Here is a 15,854-nt window from a genome sequence, read left to right as displayed (position 1 = left end):
CATTGAAGACGAGGGCTCTGGTGTCCTTTCTCTGAAACACACACACACACACACACACACACGACACACCAGAGCAAATTACTTACAGAACTCTGCTGCTCTCTTTAGGCAAGCCCTTTCTTCACGATTGCAGCCAAAGCAACAAATTGCCTGTGAGTGCAGCATAAATTTGGGGACAAGATGATTAGTGGGAAGCCTGAATGATAGCACTGTGGCTTCTTCCTTTCCCTCCAGTTAAGTTATACAAAGTAGAATATGTATCATTGCATTTTCCAAGTCATAAGTTGAGGGATTCGTAAAAACAAAATAGAAGCCACATCATGATCCCAACAGATACGTCCCATTGCAAACAACAACAACATGTGCATTTTATTTATTTTAGGTATTTATATTCTGCTCAATCATTAGAATTTCTAACTGGTGGATATAGAAGCACCAGATAATATTTTACATTAATGGGGACATGCTAATTAATAAACGTGCAATCAGCTTTTAAGTATGTGTAACAGAAACAATTTCATGGTCTCCTGCCCCTGCAGCTCCCTACCCACCCTGCGTTGTTTCCCCATGTCAGATTTCAGAGCTCTTTGGGGCCAGGGGCCTGTCCTGTACACTAGTGCACCGCCAGTGTACCACCACACACACTGGTGGTGGTATACAGATAAGTAGTCAAGTAATACTTGAATCAAGCCTCCTTCTCAGGTACTCTGTTTTAGGCATTCAGCTAACTGAAGGAAAGAAGCTGGGGGAAGAGGCCGATAGGCAGTGCTGTGTAGGATTTGCCAGAGTAAAGAGAAGAAATGTGGGTTGGGAAGGCTTGTGTGGGAGGCCTGCGTGTGCATTCTGGAGACCAGCCCATCTCCTTTTCAGCCAGCTGACCTTTTGCAGAAGTATCTGGCAAAGCTGCTTCTCAGTTTCCACTGCTTTCAAGGAGCTGAATCTTCAACTATGCAGAGTTTCTTTTTTCATTAATTGGGGATTTGCTTATACAAGGTTTCCTAATAAAAATCACGATTCTCCCCCTTTATTTTTGTAGTTAAAAATAATAATGGGGGGACTTTTGCTTGGGCTACAAAGAGCAAACATATATTTTATAAATGACAGCTTTTTAATTTTTGCAAACATTTGTAGTTGGTGCTATTTGCTAATACTAATTTCTCAAGCACTTTGCGTATAACAGTTACTTTAACATTATTGCCAGTTTTGTTCTTTGTGAGGGTTAGCCTGAGAGGTTGGTCCGATTCAGGCGCAAAGATCTTGATCTGATATCTGACCATGGTTTATTGGACCAAGTACAAGCATTGTGGCCACACACAATCCTCCCTTCTTGCATATGCCTCAATGCAAGATTCTTGAAGTTTGTTCACCCAATTTCCATTATATCCAGACTGGGGGAAATGTGTTTTAATCACTGCCAACAAACTATGAAAGCAGGATCTGTTCACACAGGCACTAGGCTAAGTTCTCAGTCCCGTAAATCACGGTTCATTCAAGTGAGATAGTTATATATCTCAACCAGGCCATAAAATCCTGCTCATGACCATCCCGTGAACTTCATTGCTTTGGGAGGGTTTTGATCCTGGATTTTCGCATCCTAAAGCTAAAAGAAGTGACCTGTGTATGTGTGTGTGTGTCTCCTCCCCCTTCCCACATGCAGGCTATATTCGAAGTTATATCTTCAGAACATTCATACTTGCTCAGTCTGGAAATCCTGATCCGGATGTTTAAGAACTCCAAAGAACTGGGCACTACAATGACCAAAACAGAAAGCCATCACCTTTTTTCCAATATTGCGGATGTCTGCGAAGTAAGCAAGAGGTAAGTTTTAAACAGAGGTCCTTCCCCTTTATTCTGTTTATGCCCAGGAACTTTTATACACTTTAATGTTCTTAAGGGGAGTTTAGATATCCTCCCACACCCATGCTTTGAAAGAATGTGTGAGGGGATGCAAGATTCCATGAGCTTCCCTGTCAACACTGCATGTAGCCGCCGTGTCCTCTGGAAGATCACACATTTGGCCAATGTGTGAATGGGCTGTATGCATGTAGAGCCTTTTCAAATGCCATCTGAATGTTTGGATTGTGGGGAGGGGGTGGTCATGACCACTGCATGCTTTGATCATGTGATGCCTGTGATGCCTTTTGAATCCATCTTGTGTTCTTACAGTTGGCAGTTATCATTGCTAATTCTTTCTTAGTTCATTTAGTTCAATCTAAGGAATAATAAAGGATGTGTGTGGCGCTGTGGGTTAAACCACAGAGCCTAGGACTTGCCGATCAGAAGGTCGGCGGTTCGAATCCCCGCAACAGGGTGAGCTCCCGTTGATCGGTCCCTACTCCTGCCAACCTTGCAGTTCAAAAGCATGCAGTGCAAGTAGATAAATAGTTACCACTCCGGCGGGAAGGTAAACGGCGTTTCCGTGTGCTGCTCTGGTTCGCCAGAAGCGTCTTAGTCATGCTGGCCACATGACCCAGAAGCTGTATGCCAGCTCCCTTGGCCAGTAAAGCGAGATGAGCGCCGCAACCCCAGAGTCGGCCACGACTGGACCTAATGGTCAGGGGACTCTTTACCTTTAAGGAAGAATAAAATATAACAAAATTTGCAATGCGTTCCTGGAAATCATTCATTAGGTGAGCGTTCAAATAATGAGTTGGCGATTTCCACTGTTTCCTGTGGGAAAATTTCTAATGCATTCCTGACCACTGAATTTTGACCCCCTAAAGCAAATAAAAAACCCTAGGAAAACCTTCTGAAACTTTATAGTTACTAAAATACAGACCACAGATCCTCAACCAAACAGCAAAAGGTAAACAAGGCAGTACAAAATTCTCGGATATCTGAATCTGCCATGTATAGATAGATTTGGTACTGATTTTTTGTGTTCAGAAAGCTGGGCCTGCATGTAACCAATCCTGAAGTACTTTAAAAATGTAGCAGCTTGTTTCTTCAGCAGTGGGAGCTACTACAGTAGAAGGGGCAGCCCACCCATGAGGCAAGGTAAGGCAACTGCCTCAGGTGGCAGGATCTACAGGGGCAGCAGATCTGGCTTCCAAGTAATACATCGCCTGCTGCTACTGCTACTTCCACAGTGGCAGCAACAGCTACTGCATGCTCCTTGGAGGCCGGATTTGCTTCTGCCTGCACAGTGACCTCTTGGCAAACAGGAGGGGGCTGCTGGTCTGCTCCCACCTCTAGGGAAGAAATGGCATGGGCTGCTTTCTGGGTTTTCGTGGGCTCTGTACCTGCCCACCATCATTCAGACCAAGCCCCAAGCCCCTTTCCCCCTTGGATCAAAGGCATCACCTTTGATTACCACTTGAACCATTGGGTAAGGTTGATTAAATATTCCCCTCCCTTGTTCCCTATGTAGAGCTTCAATCCCCACCTGTTTCCAATGTAGATCTTCATTACCCGCCGTTCCCCGAAGTAGATATTTATAACCCCCTTGTTCCTGATGTAGATCTTCTTCCCTGGTGCCAAGATGTGTTGGGCTGGCCCTGGCAGAAACAATAGGCAAACCTGAAACGCAACCTATGGTTTTCCCCTCATCTGTACATACCATGTTTTTAGGACCCAGCTAATAGGTGCTGCTAAATCCTGTTGAAATCAATAGGACGTAGGCCTGCGGAATTGCATCTTTAAGCTAAGGATTTTCTTGTTTCTTAAAATGGAATGCAATACTTTAAAAATGATTGATCTTTGAAGTCGTGTTGTGATGTATATCATTGCCCTGAAAGATATTTTAAGAGATTGTGTTGTTGTTTTTTTAAAAAGGCTGTGTATATGTTGCACATGTCCTTTAACAATGGATTACTAATGTGTTGCTGTAAAAATTGGCAGGTGATTTTCTGCAAAATCTGAACAATGTTAAAAGCTTTGACAGATTTCTTTAATTCTGGTTTGGAATCTCCATATCTCTTCTGGTTTGGAATCAAGCAAAGAGTAGTTTCCAAGCATTTAGAGATGTGTGGGAACAAGATTCACCCAAGTTAAACCCCTGTTGTCAGTGATTCAGTTGCATTACAGCAACTTGAAAAAATCGCGGTTGTGAAATGTTTATACTTGTTGACTCTCTTGTTTCAAAACAAGTTTGGGGAATTAGTTGTTGCTTCTTTGTGATCTAAATTGAGTGTGTATAAATCCCTGTGCATTTCTAATCTTTTTTGGACAGTACTTCGGATTTATTCTTTCTTGTTTTATGGGCCATTGATGTTCAGTGGGATAGATAGTCTGTTTAGGCTGTCATACCAAAAACACCCAGCATAGTAAGCCCACCAAACATTGTGGGACTTACTTCTGAGTAAACATGCATCAGATTGCACTGTGTATTGAATTATATAGCTTAATTCTAGGAACATTATCTTTCTCTTCCCCATACATTACTTGTATTGTTTTGTATAGATGTGCAAGATAAGAATATGAAAATTAATGTGTGATTATTATTAGCTTTTGAGTAGTGGATGCATGTATTGTGGTGGAAAAAATGGTCACACGAAGTCCCATCATTTTAAGGCATAAAACCTGGTTATGCCAGGTGTCCAAAACTTGCATTAATTTCTCTGAGGGTTTTTATTTTGTTTTTATTGTATTTTGTATCACAGGTGTATTTGATGTCCTGGGCTACTTTGGGAGGAAGGGTAGGATATAAATTAGATAGATAGATAGATAGATAGATAGATAGATAGATAGATATAGATAGATAGATATACAGTCAAGTGTGTCTAACCATAGAAGAGAAGCAAGACACTACTTAGATATTGGAGGAAACACAATAAATTCCAAACAGTTGATTCCTGCGTTTTCAGTCCCAGGCTTTTCACATTAAGCCACACAGCGTCCCATAACTTTATCTTGCTACTCTTGTCTTTCCTGAGTCCAAATATTTTGGGTTCCTGTTTGACTTGCAGTTGAACTTCATTAGCTTAATGTCACTGCACTATTTATTTTTTTCCAGTGCCCTGGCTGCAGCCAAAATGGCTCTCTTGTTCTAAGAGCAACTTTTCTTCTTCACAGCTTTCTCCAGTGTTTCTGTCATCAAAAGAAATGGCAGAAGTATGGTTTGCTGTAGTGTATTTAATGATATATAGCAAATATAATGGATGCTATTCGTTAAGAACGGATCAGTGTTTATGCTACCCAGTACTGGTATTTGAAAAGTCATATAATACTAAAACAGTCTTCTTCCAGCTGGTGCCTTACAGATGTTTTGGATTACAGCTCCCATCATCCCTTTCCATTGGCCGTGCTGACTTGGGCAGATGGGAATTGTAGTTCCAACATCTGGACAGGTAGAAGGTTGAGGAACACTAGCTGCAGTGCCTGCAATACATTGGCATTTTATCTGTCATTTCCATAACATCCTACACTACACTACACTATGCAAAGTACTTCACACTCTTTAACCACAGAAGAACTATTGATTGTTCTGATTTTACAGATGGGGGACTGAAGCTTAAAGTAAGTGAATTAGCTAGAGCTGCCTATCTGGTAGTGCATGGCTGAAGTAGGGCTTGAACATGAATCTTTTTGTCTGCCAGATGATAGAGATTCCAGTGGTAGAGGTCAGGGCTCTGGTAGTACAGTGGAACCGTGGTTACTGAACGCCTCCATAGTTGAACGTTTCGGCTTTTGAACACTGAAAACCCAGAAGTAACTGCTCCGGTTTTTGACCGATTTTCAGCAGCCGAATGTGCTATGCGGCTTCCATTTTGAGTTTCCCTATTGTATTGAGGCTTCCATATTGAGTTTTCAGTTATGAACGTTTCAGAAGTTGAATGGTCTTCCGGAGTGGATGACGTTCAAAAGCCAAGGTTCCACTGTACATGGATGGGTGACTGCCTGCAGACTGCATGATGGAAGAAAGGCGGGATGTAAATCTTAGACAATAAATAAATATCACAATTCATGAAATTTACACTGATGTGAAATGTTCATGCCATCCGTGTTAGGTGGCATGATAGTTTCATGACTGGGCTATTAATTGAATATGGCTATTTCTCTTTTTAGATTATAGGTTTTGTCTTGGTTTTATAGAGGGAATTATTTGTTTTCTCTGGGGGTTTTTAAGATATGTATTTCTGTCTTTCTGACATTTGTTTGGGTATACAAAGTAATGTGAAAGTAAATAAATAAATGTAAAATCAACAAAGGGTGGTGTTGAACTGCATTTTACTCAGAGGCAGATTTATTGAGATTCATGCGCCTAACCAAGCCATGTTCATTAATTTCACTGGGTTTACTCTAAATAAAACAGTTGCACTGTAAGTGATTTTAATATTAATTTAAAACAATGTGAATATAGATAAATATTTGCTCTTCTTTCTCAAAATACTAGGACTCATGGTCACTTTCAGTAGATTCCAAACAAACAAAAGGATGTGGTTTACATAATTATCTTGTGGAAATTTTTACTGCAGGGCTATATAGAAACATTAAACTGGAAACAAAGCCCATATTCCACAGCATCCTATGTTTTCTCTGTGGCTGCTTGATTGACAGTACCATATAAGACCAAACGTGTCATTATTACATAACAAAGAGCTCCTTCACCTACCTTGCACAGAAAATTAGCTTGTGAGGAACTACCTTCAAGGCTAGCCTTTTCTGTGAAATTCTGTGAAATATGGTCTAAGTACATCAAGCTCTCTAGTTGCAACAACTACAGTATAATATTTGTCCTCAGGCACTGACTAATGCTGCAGTGCTTAATCAGTTGAGTTACTGTTTACCTTCTCTTAGTGGAAACTTGTTGTACAGGATAACATTTCATTTGGCATCTTCCGTAAGTGGACAGTTACCTCATTGTGCCTTATCAGTTCATCTCTGTCCTACCCTACACCTAGCTACAGAAAGACGGTGTTTGCTTCTTTGAAAGAAAATACTATTTGTCCAAGTCATTAGGATCTGTGAAGTTTTTCTAGATAGCCCATCAGTTGTTAACAAAATATGCAGATGATGGGGTCCAGAGCAGGATTCTTCTTAGAATAAATTCTAAGCTCAAACAAAAATGGCAGATCCCTGGCCCTGGCCAGTTTAGCACTCCAAGGACCCGGGCAAGTGTACCTGGCCACCCCACTCTTAGCATGGGTTTGCTCTCCTTGTTTCATGACCTAGCCCTACTTTGGTGACTTGGTGGAAGAGTCTTTTACTCCCTGGTTTGGTCTTGAACCCTTATTCTAAGGAGGACTGTGTGCTGACCCTTCAGCTCGTGGGTGTTGTGGATGCTGTGCGTTGTGTAGGCTCTTCTTCCTTTCCTCTGTGTTGTGCTCTAAAACTGTGCTTGTGAGCAGCATCAGGAGATGCAAACACCAGCCCTGCAGTCTAGCCTGGGTAGTGGCAATAGCAGGGTTGCTGCTAGCTAGGTCACTGCAGCTTATGGAGTGGGGGCTTTATGGAGTCGCTTTGTATGTTGGGTGTTGTAATGCGGGATTTGTGTGCTGGTGGCATGTCCTCATTCTTGTGTGGCTGTTGTCTTCGTCTGGCTGTGGGCTGCTTGTGGCCATTACTGATGATGCTGGATGTGCACTTGCTGTCTCTCCCTCCTCAATTAATCTGCTGTTTGGGGATTCTCTCTCCCCCCCCCCATATTTCCCCCTTTTGGTTGAGTGAGTATTGGATATGGCTGCTGTTTCAATGGTGTAGCTGTAGTTTGGAGTGCAGGATTGCTAACTGTCTTATTTATTTATTAAATTTATATACATTGGTACCTCGGGTTAAGTACTTAATTCCTTTCGGAGGTCCGTTCTTAACCTGAAATTGTTCTTAACCTGAAGCACCACTTTAGCTAATGGGGCCTCTTGCTGCTGCCGCACCGCCAGAGCATGATTTCTGTTCTCATCCTGAAGCAAAGTTCTTAACCCGAGGTACTATTTCTGGGTTAGCGGAGTCTGTAACCTAAAGTGTATGTAACCTGAAGCATATGTAACCAGAGGTACCACTGTAGTGCCCTTTCTCCCAAAGGAGCCCAGGGCAGCCACCAGAGTACGGGATTGCTCAGTAGTGGCTAGCAGGGAGCACAGATCCTGACTTCCTTCTGGTGGCATTGGTGCTGTGTACCAGAATGGTCAGAGGGCAAGGCATAGTGGCTATTTTGAGGTCAGAGCAGTTCAAGCACATTGGTGGAACCAATTAGCTCTGACCTTGCTATTGCTCTGCCCTGTCCCTCATTGCTCTAGCATATGTAATTCTCCCCCCCCTTTTTTTTAACACAGTGAAAGTACTTTAAATATTTTTAAATTATTATTTTTTGTCTGCTTCCAGGTAGTTTCAGTCAATTCAGAGTGAATTTAGCTGTTCCTGTTTAGGCAAGCCCTTTATTCTCTTTCACAATCTCCCAGCAAAACAAAAGCGGCGAGCTTCCCCTCTTTGGCTCAGTTCCAGTTTTAACTTCAGTTAAATTACACCTGCGATGTAAAAAATGAAGTGTCCAAAACAGTTCTGTCTTGTATATTTTCTTTTGCAGAAGTTATCCACGTGTTGAGGTTTTGCTTGTGCAGGGCCCAAAATCTATCTTGCTTAAATCAACTTGGTGAGAGATTAATATTTAGCTATGTGTAGTGGGTTGGATGTTTGCTTGGGGTTTGAAGCGTTAAACTTGACACACTTACTCACTGACCTCCACTAAATATTTTTTGGTATCTTGTAAAGAAAGCAATGCCCAGTGGTGGATAAGAAGGTGACAAATTAAATTTAATCTGAATTAAAGTGGTGCGCTCCTTTCTAAGCGTACAGTTTAAACTGGGTATTTGGAACCTGTGGCCCTCCAAATATTGCTGGACTCTAGAAAATCAGTCCTAGCTAACTTGGCCACTAGCCAGGGTTGTAGTGCAACATCTGGAGGAAAACAGGTTCCCAGTCTCTGCCTTAAAAATAAAAAGCTTCAATGGTGTAGCTTAAGGTATGTCAACTATGTTTACTTCCACAGGCATGATTGGCATGTTAAACTCTGCATGTTAATGTGGTGATCAAATCACCGCTCCGTAGTTTCCTGAGCTTGCAGCGATCCTTCTTCACCCTGCAAGGACTGGAGTTGCCTCTAAACTGATAATTACTATTGCTTCTTTCAAATGCCTGCTTTCTCCTCAGCACTCCTTTTCAGTCTCTCTAGCCTTTTCATGTGCTTCCCATACTTACTATTGTTGACAGTAAGCACTGTTACAAATCTTTTTCATATATCTTTTAGGGAGCAATCCCAGGTTTCCCGAAGAGGGCAACTGTGGAGGCTGCTGAACTTTTCTGTTGTTGTCAGACAGGGAGGCAGTCGGAGAAGGAGATTCACTGCTTCTTGATTGCTCGGGGGTTGAATGGAGCAGGTGGCTTCTGGAAAACCTTGGTTTTCCCTGACAAACCAGCCGGAAAACTTTGCCAGCTCTGGAGTGGCATCATCAATTTGCCCTCATTGTGGTAAATAGAAGGGGAATTAAGAAAAAAACTAGAGATGGAAAAGCAGTTCATCCATCATGAACTCTCCCTCCTCAGATCTCCGTGGCTTTCTCTGTTTATATTTTTGCAGTGTCTTAATTCTACTTAATAAGATTGTCAGCTCCATTTAAATAGCTAAAGTCTAGTGTTGGTAGTTTAATTATCCAAGAGTAGTGAATGTTACATGTGGTTGGTAAGCTAACCATGCTAATCTAGCTGACCGTTCAGTCTCAGTGACAAGTTGCTGAACTATTTGCAAAATTATCTGAAATAATCAAAGAGTTATTAGTTATTTAGATAATGACTGTGCACCTTTTGCACGGATGTTTTAGTTATATAATTATTTCACATTGTTAACACAAACGGGCACACACACCATGTGCCATGTGTTAAGAGGAGAAATAGTAAAAACAATTGTTTCAGTTGTTTACTAATGTTTCTGGCTTGTAATTTTGTGCTTCCTTTGGAAACGTTTCAGAGCGTACAAAGGTGTTCTGACAAAGGTTATTATGTTTTATCAAAGTGCTTTCAGTAGGGATTAGGATTGCAATACGATCATGTGTCGTAAAAGAAAAGCTTTTGTCACATGGTGAAAAAGGTTGTTATGGAAACCAGCTCCGCCTCCATTGCTCTGTTACTGGGAACAAAGTTCAGAAAAAGCTCTTGCTTTTATCCCGTTTACTGTGTAATATGTACAGATGAGTCCTAGGAATTTGAATCCTTGATTTATCAAAGGCAGAGAATTTAGTAGCTGCTGTACCTAGTACCTTTTTATGGTTAGGTGTGTGTTTTTAAATAACACTTTCTTGAGCCACTTTTAGTTTTCTAAATTGAGCATAACACCACTGAGTTGCAAATGAATTGTATAAGTGGTATGGCATGAAAGTAGATAAATATTCCATTCCTGTTAGGTTTAGATAAGTATTGTGAAATATGTCATCAGCTGGTCATGTTAAATATATTTGAAAGAGTGCAGCCTTCGGTGTAACTTTGCCAGGTCTTCTTGCATTGATTATTTTTTGGTGCATAAGAAGAATCTCTTATCAGCTGGAATTGAATGGAATTTAATGTTCATTAAAAAAACACACACCTTGTGCACTTTCACTTTGACCCTGCAGTGGAGATTTGGGTGCAGAAATAAGTTTCTGTGTATACAGGCTGTATTAAATTTGGGTCTTTCAATTGGATTTGTAAAAAGGAAGCCATTTGTGGTCGTTTTGTAGAACTTAAGCGTTGCACATCGTTACTGTATAATGAGAAGGCTGCTTTTTTCTGTGTGGACTGTATTGTGGAGTGTTGCAACATAAGAGGCCCACATGAAAGCAAGGAAAAAGAGAATTTATAAACAGAACTAAAGTTCACCAGAGGTCTTGGAAGAAGGGTTGACAGTTTTAATCAGTTGTTATAAAGTGTATGAAGTTACAACAAATGCCAACCTGTTTTCAGTTTCTTTTGAACCAAAGTTTCCATTCTGAAGCCCATCACTTAGTTCACCATGTGCTTTGGACATGTCCCTAGCACATGACAGATAACTGGTGACAGGCAACCATAAATAGTAGACACCTGGTTCTTGCGGAGCATTATACACATGAATGTACCCCTTTGAATACACTTGTTTTTATTTTTGTTGGCCCTAAACTTCCTGTTAGGAACTGAACTCCCATAAGCAGCTTCTACAGTACCTTTTAAAGTACCTTTTAAAGATGGAGCCACACAGTATCATGGGAATGGGAAACCTATGGACCTACAGATGTAACTCTGATACTGTAGCCCTTCAGATCTTTCTGGACACCAGTTCCCATCAGCCCCAGCTTGCATGACCAATGGCCAGCAATCATTTGACTGATATGATTGCTGCCTCGGGCTGATAGGAACTGGTGTCCAGAAATGTCTGGAATGCTTATCGTATCAGATGCCAAAAATGACAGATCAACTTTACCCGGGTGATTATAAAGATGCACATTTTCTTCCTCCTTTTCTGCATCATTATTTGGAAGTTGACACTGGAGACGTGAACAATACGCAACGAGAGTGCTGCAGGGGTTTCCCAGGTGGGTTAAACAAAATGGGATACATTAGCACCTGCAGACTCCAGTGTTTCAGAGGGAGGGCTGGATACAAGACCCATAACAGCTTTGCTGGCTCACCCAGTGCATATGCTGTAGAATGACTATGATATTAGTTGTTGAAATCCATCTCTTGTTCAGAAACAGCATACCATGGTCTAGTGGCTGCCACAGCCCTCTTTACTGCAGTGGGAGAAGTTGCTCCAAACCGTTTTTGATATCGCAGAGATAAGTTTGTGGATGTGGAGTTTTGTGCATGCATCCAAGATCTTATTTATACAAGGAAATGCTGGATCAGAACCATGTGCTTCAGACACAGTTGCATTTCTGCTTTAAGTTCCATTGGACCCAATAAAACACTGAGGCCTCTGCATTGGTGTTAATTGAAAAGAACTTGCAGAGCAACATATTGACTCCACATTAAAGCCCTTTAGCAAGAGCTGGCTAATTAAAGGAGAAAACATTTTCAGAGAGGCCTCACTTTCTCATTGGGCAAGAAAGATTGATTAAAACTCAACTTTTCTTTGACTAGTGAGAGCAAAAGAGCCGTGTATACATTTTAGTTGGGTCAATGGAGCATCATGGGAATAAGCAGAATGAGTTAGATTAGATTATTGCAGAGCAGATATTTATTTTAATGAGGAGATAGATGGGAAAAGAATATGCTGTCATGAACTTGTTTAGTTTAAACTTAAATTAATCTCATAACCTTCTTAGTGATAAGAGGAAAGCACTTAAAGGAATCCCTTTGCATTGTTAAAAGGGCTTTAGACCCAATTTTAAATGGACCCATAAGCGTTATTATGATATCTTATCCCCAACCAAATTGCTGATCTTTCCTGTGAGGAAATATATGAAGCTTTATTTCAGCTTTAAAGATAAAAGGTTTATGTACATTGTTGAACTATTAACCAATGTTTAGATGCACCAAATTATTTTAAGAGAAAAGATTATTTATCCTGTGCTTTCCTGACTTAATCTCAACTTCCTACAAACTGCTGCTCTCTGAAGACATTACATAAATTTTATAGCCAGGATAGTTGTGCTTTAATTCACAATTGTTTTAATGTCAAACATGTCTTCAGACCATAAAATGTCAAATAATGAAACCAAATTCTTCTCCAGTGTAAGCAAATTTTTGCCAATAGAGCTTATGCCAAAGTGATAGTTTAAAACTTTCGGTTGTTTGCTTAAGTCAGGCATGGTCAAATTTGGCCCTCCACCTGTTTTGGGACTACAACTGCCATCATCCCTAGCTAACAGGAGCAGTGGTCAGGGATGGTGGGAATTGTAGTCCCAAAACAGCTGGAGGGTCAAGTTTGGTCATGGCTGGCTTAGATCTACCAAATGCAATCTACATACACAAACAGGTCTCCCACTCATAGATCTGTGGTACTGGAATAGCCTGCTGTCTGGGGTGGCAAGTGGAGTCTGTGTGGTTAGGGTGCAAGTCTGTGGGCAAAAGCTGGGAAACGAAAAATTCTTCATCAACAACTTCTCTCATTCATACGGCAGCTTTGATCCTTTGCTACTGAAGCTGCCATCCTACTACCATTGGGAAATTAGTAAGTCACTGTAGAACTGAAAACAGCAGTACTCTTCTGGAACCCATAACACCTGGGTTTCTTTTAAAGGTTATCCTAAATACAGGAAGCTGCCTTATACCGAGTAATATAATGGGACTATCTAGTTCAGTGTTGTCTAAATTGATTGGCAGTGGCTCTCCAGGGTTTCAGATTGGAGTTTCTTCCAGCTCTACCGGGAAATGCTAGGGTTTGAACCTGGGACCTTCTGCATGTAAATCAGATGTTCTACCATTGAGCTGTGGCCTTTCCTTCCAAAAACAACAGTAATTCACTAAACACAACTTGTGGATTTGGTGCTTGTGGATCATCATCATCATCATCATTATTGCAGTCATGGGCAGCAAAAACAGGTCACTGTTCAGCTCCTTGTACTTAATATTTGGCTTGGCGCACCAAAAATTGTGGCTTGCTCTCCCACCATTTAAGTAACATATAAATAGCTGCCCAGGAATTATATATTGATATAAATTCAATTACTTAAAAAACCTACAAATAGCAACATGCAATAAGTAATATAAGAAATAACACATAACCAGATATTTCAAAGATTAGAATCCAGTGAAGCCACAAACCAAACCTTGGCTTGCAGTAACAGCAGTCTTCAAGGAAATAATAGGAATAAATGTATAAAAAGTCCACTTGGCTACAGAGAACAAATTTCATGGTTCTTTTTTACAGTAGCAGAAACATAGGAAGTAGACACATCATGTTCTCTAGATAAGTGCTGTGAAGTTACATTCAAATTTCTGCATGGTGTTTATATTATTTGAGGACCTTATATTTTCACTGTGAATAAAATAGCATAGAAAGTATGCAACATTTTATAGAAAACATGATTTCATCTCCATTTGGATCTGTTTATCATAAAAATCTTGAATGCATTAGCAGTTCAGTTTATACGATTCATGAATACTTTACACCTTCTATATTTTCATTTTTACATAGCAGCAGTACAATGGGTATATTGCTTGAACTAGAGGTGTGCAAAAAAATCCAATCTGTTTCAGTATGCCATTCATATTCATTACAACTTTGATATAAATTCATTACAATTTCATTAGTTTTGTAATTCAAATTCAACTTCGCTACATAAGCTATCTTTGCTATACATTGTGTCATTTTTGTACATTTTTGGGGGAAATGGTAACTACCTTTTTTTTGGTGGGGGAGAACAGTGCAGGAAAACAATACAGCATCTGGAGCATGGGGAGGGGGTGGGTGGCAGCTGCCAGGAGTAGCTACTTGTTCCTGTTGCCACTCAAGGCAGCTAATCTCCCATGCCCATCCCAAATGGTACAAATAAGCAAGGAATGGGCTCCATTCAGTTTAAGCTTTCCTTTATTCAAAACGAATTCATAGTCCTACATTCCTTTTGGTTCAGTTCCTTGTAATGTAGTCAATGAAATATGTTGGTTTGTCATCTGTATTGTGGTAGGTTATTCATTTATCTTCCATTCTCTCTCTCTCACTCACTCTCTCACACACACACGAACACCAATTTCTACTGGCAATAAAAGCATATGTATGATTTTCAGAGAAAGAGACAGGTCATGGCTCTGGCATGAGATTCTGTAGGCTGTTCTAGTTATCTCTGTACTGCAGCATATAATTATTTGGTTATGAAGTCACTTAAAGACCTCTTAGCCTTTCAGATAATATACTGATAAATTATGTTTTGTAAATTTGCTCTGTTCCATTTTAGGTTCTTTAGAGAGCTTGAAGCAAGGCATCAGAATAATATCTTCATAGATGATATCAGTGATATTGTGGAAAAGCATACTGCATCAACCTTTGACCCTTATGTGAAATATTGCACAAATGAAGTCTACCAGCAGCGAACACTCCAGAAACTACTGTAAGTAACTGAAGTTGCTATTTATATCATGGGTATGCAATCTGTTTTTTATCCTGATGAGCCCATTTCCTTCTGTAAAATCTTCCAGTGGGGCCACATGGGTGTGGTGAGTAGAGCCAAAGGCAAAGCAACAAATGTAAATTTTACGTTTCCACTATTGGGTAATTCCAAGACTAGCAAAGAAGCATTATAAGAGTTCAGCAGCATATATCCAGACAGGCAAAAACACTCAAGGAGGCCGAAAGGTAGGGCAAGTAAAGAGTATAGCCTCGGGAGAGTCCCAGGGACCATATACAGTCAAACCTTGGTTCCCAAATGGCTTAGTTGCTGAACAAATCGGCTCCCAAATGCCACAAACCCAGAAGTAAGTGTTCTGGTTTGCGAACGTTTTTCAGAAGCTGAACGTCCAACGTGGCTTCCGCTTGAGTGCAGGAAGCTCCTTCAGCCAATTGGAAGCTGCTCCTTGGTTTTTGAGCAGTTTCAGGAGTCGAACGGACTCCTGGAATGGATTAAGTTCAAGAACTAAGATACCACTGTAGAGAGTTCTGGAGGACCAAGTTTCCACCTGGGCCTGAAGTTCCCTTTCCCTGATAAATGAAATAGCCCTTTTAATTCAAATGTTTGCAACTTAAAAGGACAAGGTCTGAATTAGGCAATTAATTATTCATAATTCATAGTTCCTTAATATGTTCTGCTTCATTCAGCAGAACTCATGGAGGGAGGTGGGTTGTACTAGCTGCAGAGATCTTGATTTTGCTCAAATCCTGCATTTAATGCTATTACTGGAGATTTGAGAGATTGATTACACACACACTCACAGGAGAGTTCATATGATAATATTTTGGCTTAATATGCCAAAGCACGAACAAGCCCTTTGTCCGAAAATGGCAAGCAAACTCCAAAGTTCTTCAGTGAACTATATTTTAC

General features: G+C 40.6%; 1 protein-coding gene across 2 annotated transcripts in view; it reads left to right on the top strand.

Moving 5' to 3' along the window:
- Nucleotides 1-15,854, top strand: part of ARHGEF26 (Rho guanine nucleotide exchange factor 26) — a 70,954-nt gene that overhangs the window by 22,923 nt on the left and 32,177 nt on the right. For both annotated transcript variants that reach the window (XM_081007905.1, XM_081007906.1), the window contains 2 exons: nucleotides 1,658-1,818; nucleotides 14,775-14,927. In XM_081007905.1, coding sequence (XP_080864031.1) covers nucleotides 1,658-1,818; nucleotides 14,775-14,927 — 314 coding nt within the window. The remainder of the gene's footprint in view (nucleotides 1-1,657; nucleotides 1,819-14,774; nucleotides 14,928-15,854) is intronic.

This window comes from Podarcis pityusensis (assembly GCF_964106645.2).
Source record: "Podarcis pityusensis genome assembly, chromosome: 5".
NCBI classification, from domain to species: Eukaryota; Metazoa; Chordata; class Lepidosauria; order Squamata; family Lacertidae; genus Podarcis; species Podarcis pityusensis.
This window is presented reverse-complemented; position numbering and strand designations above follow the sequence as displayed.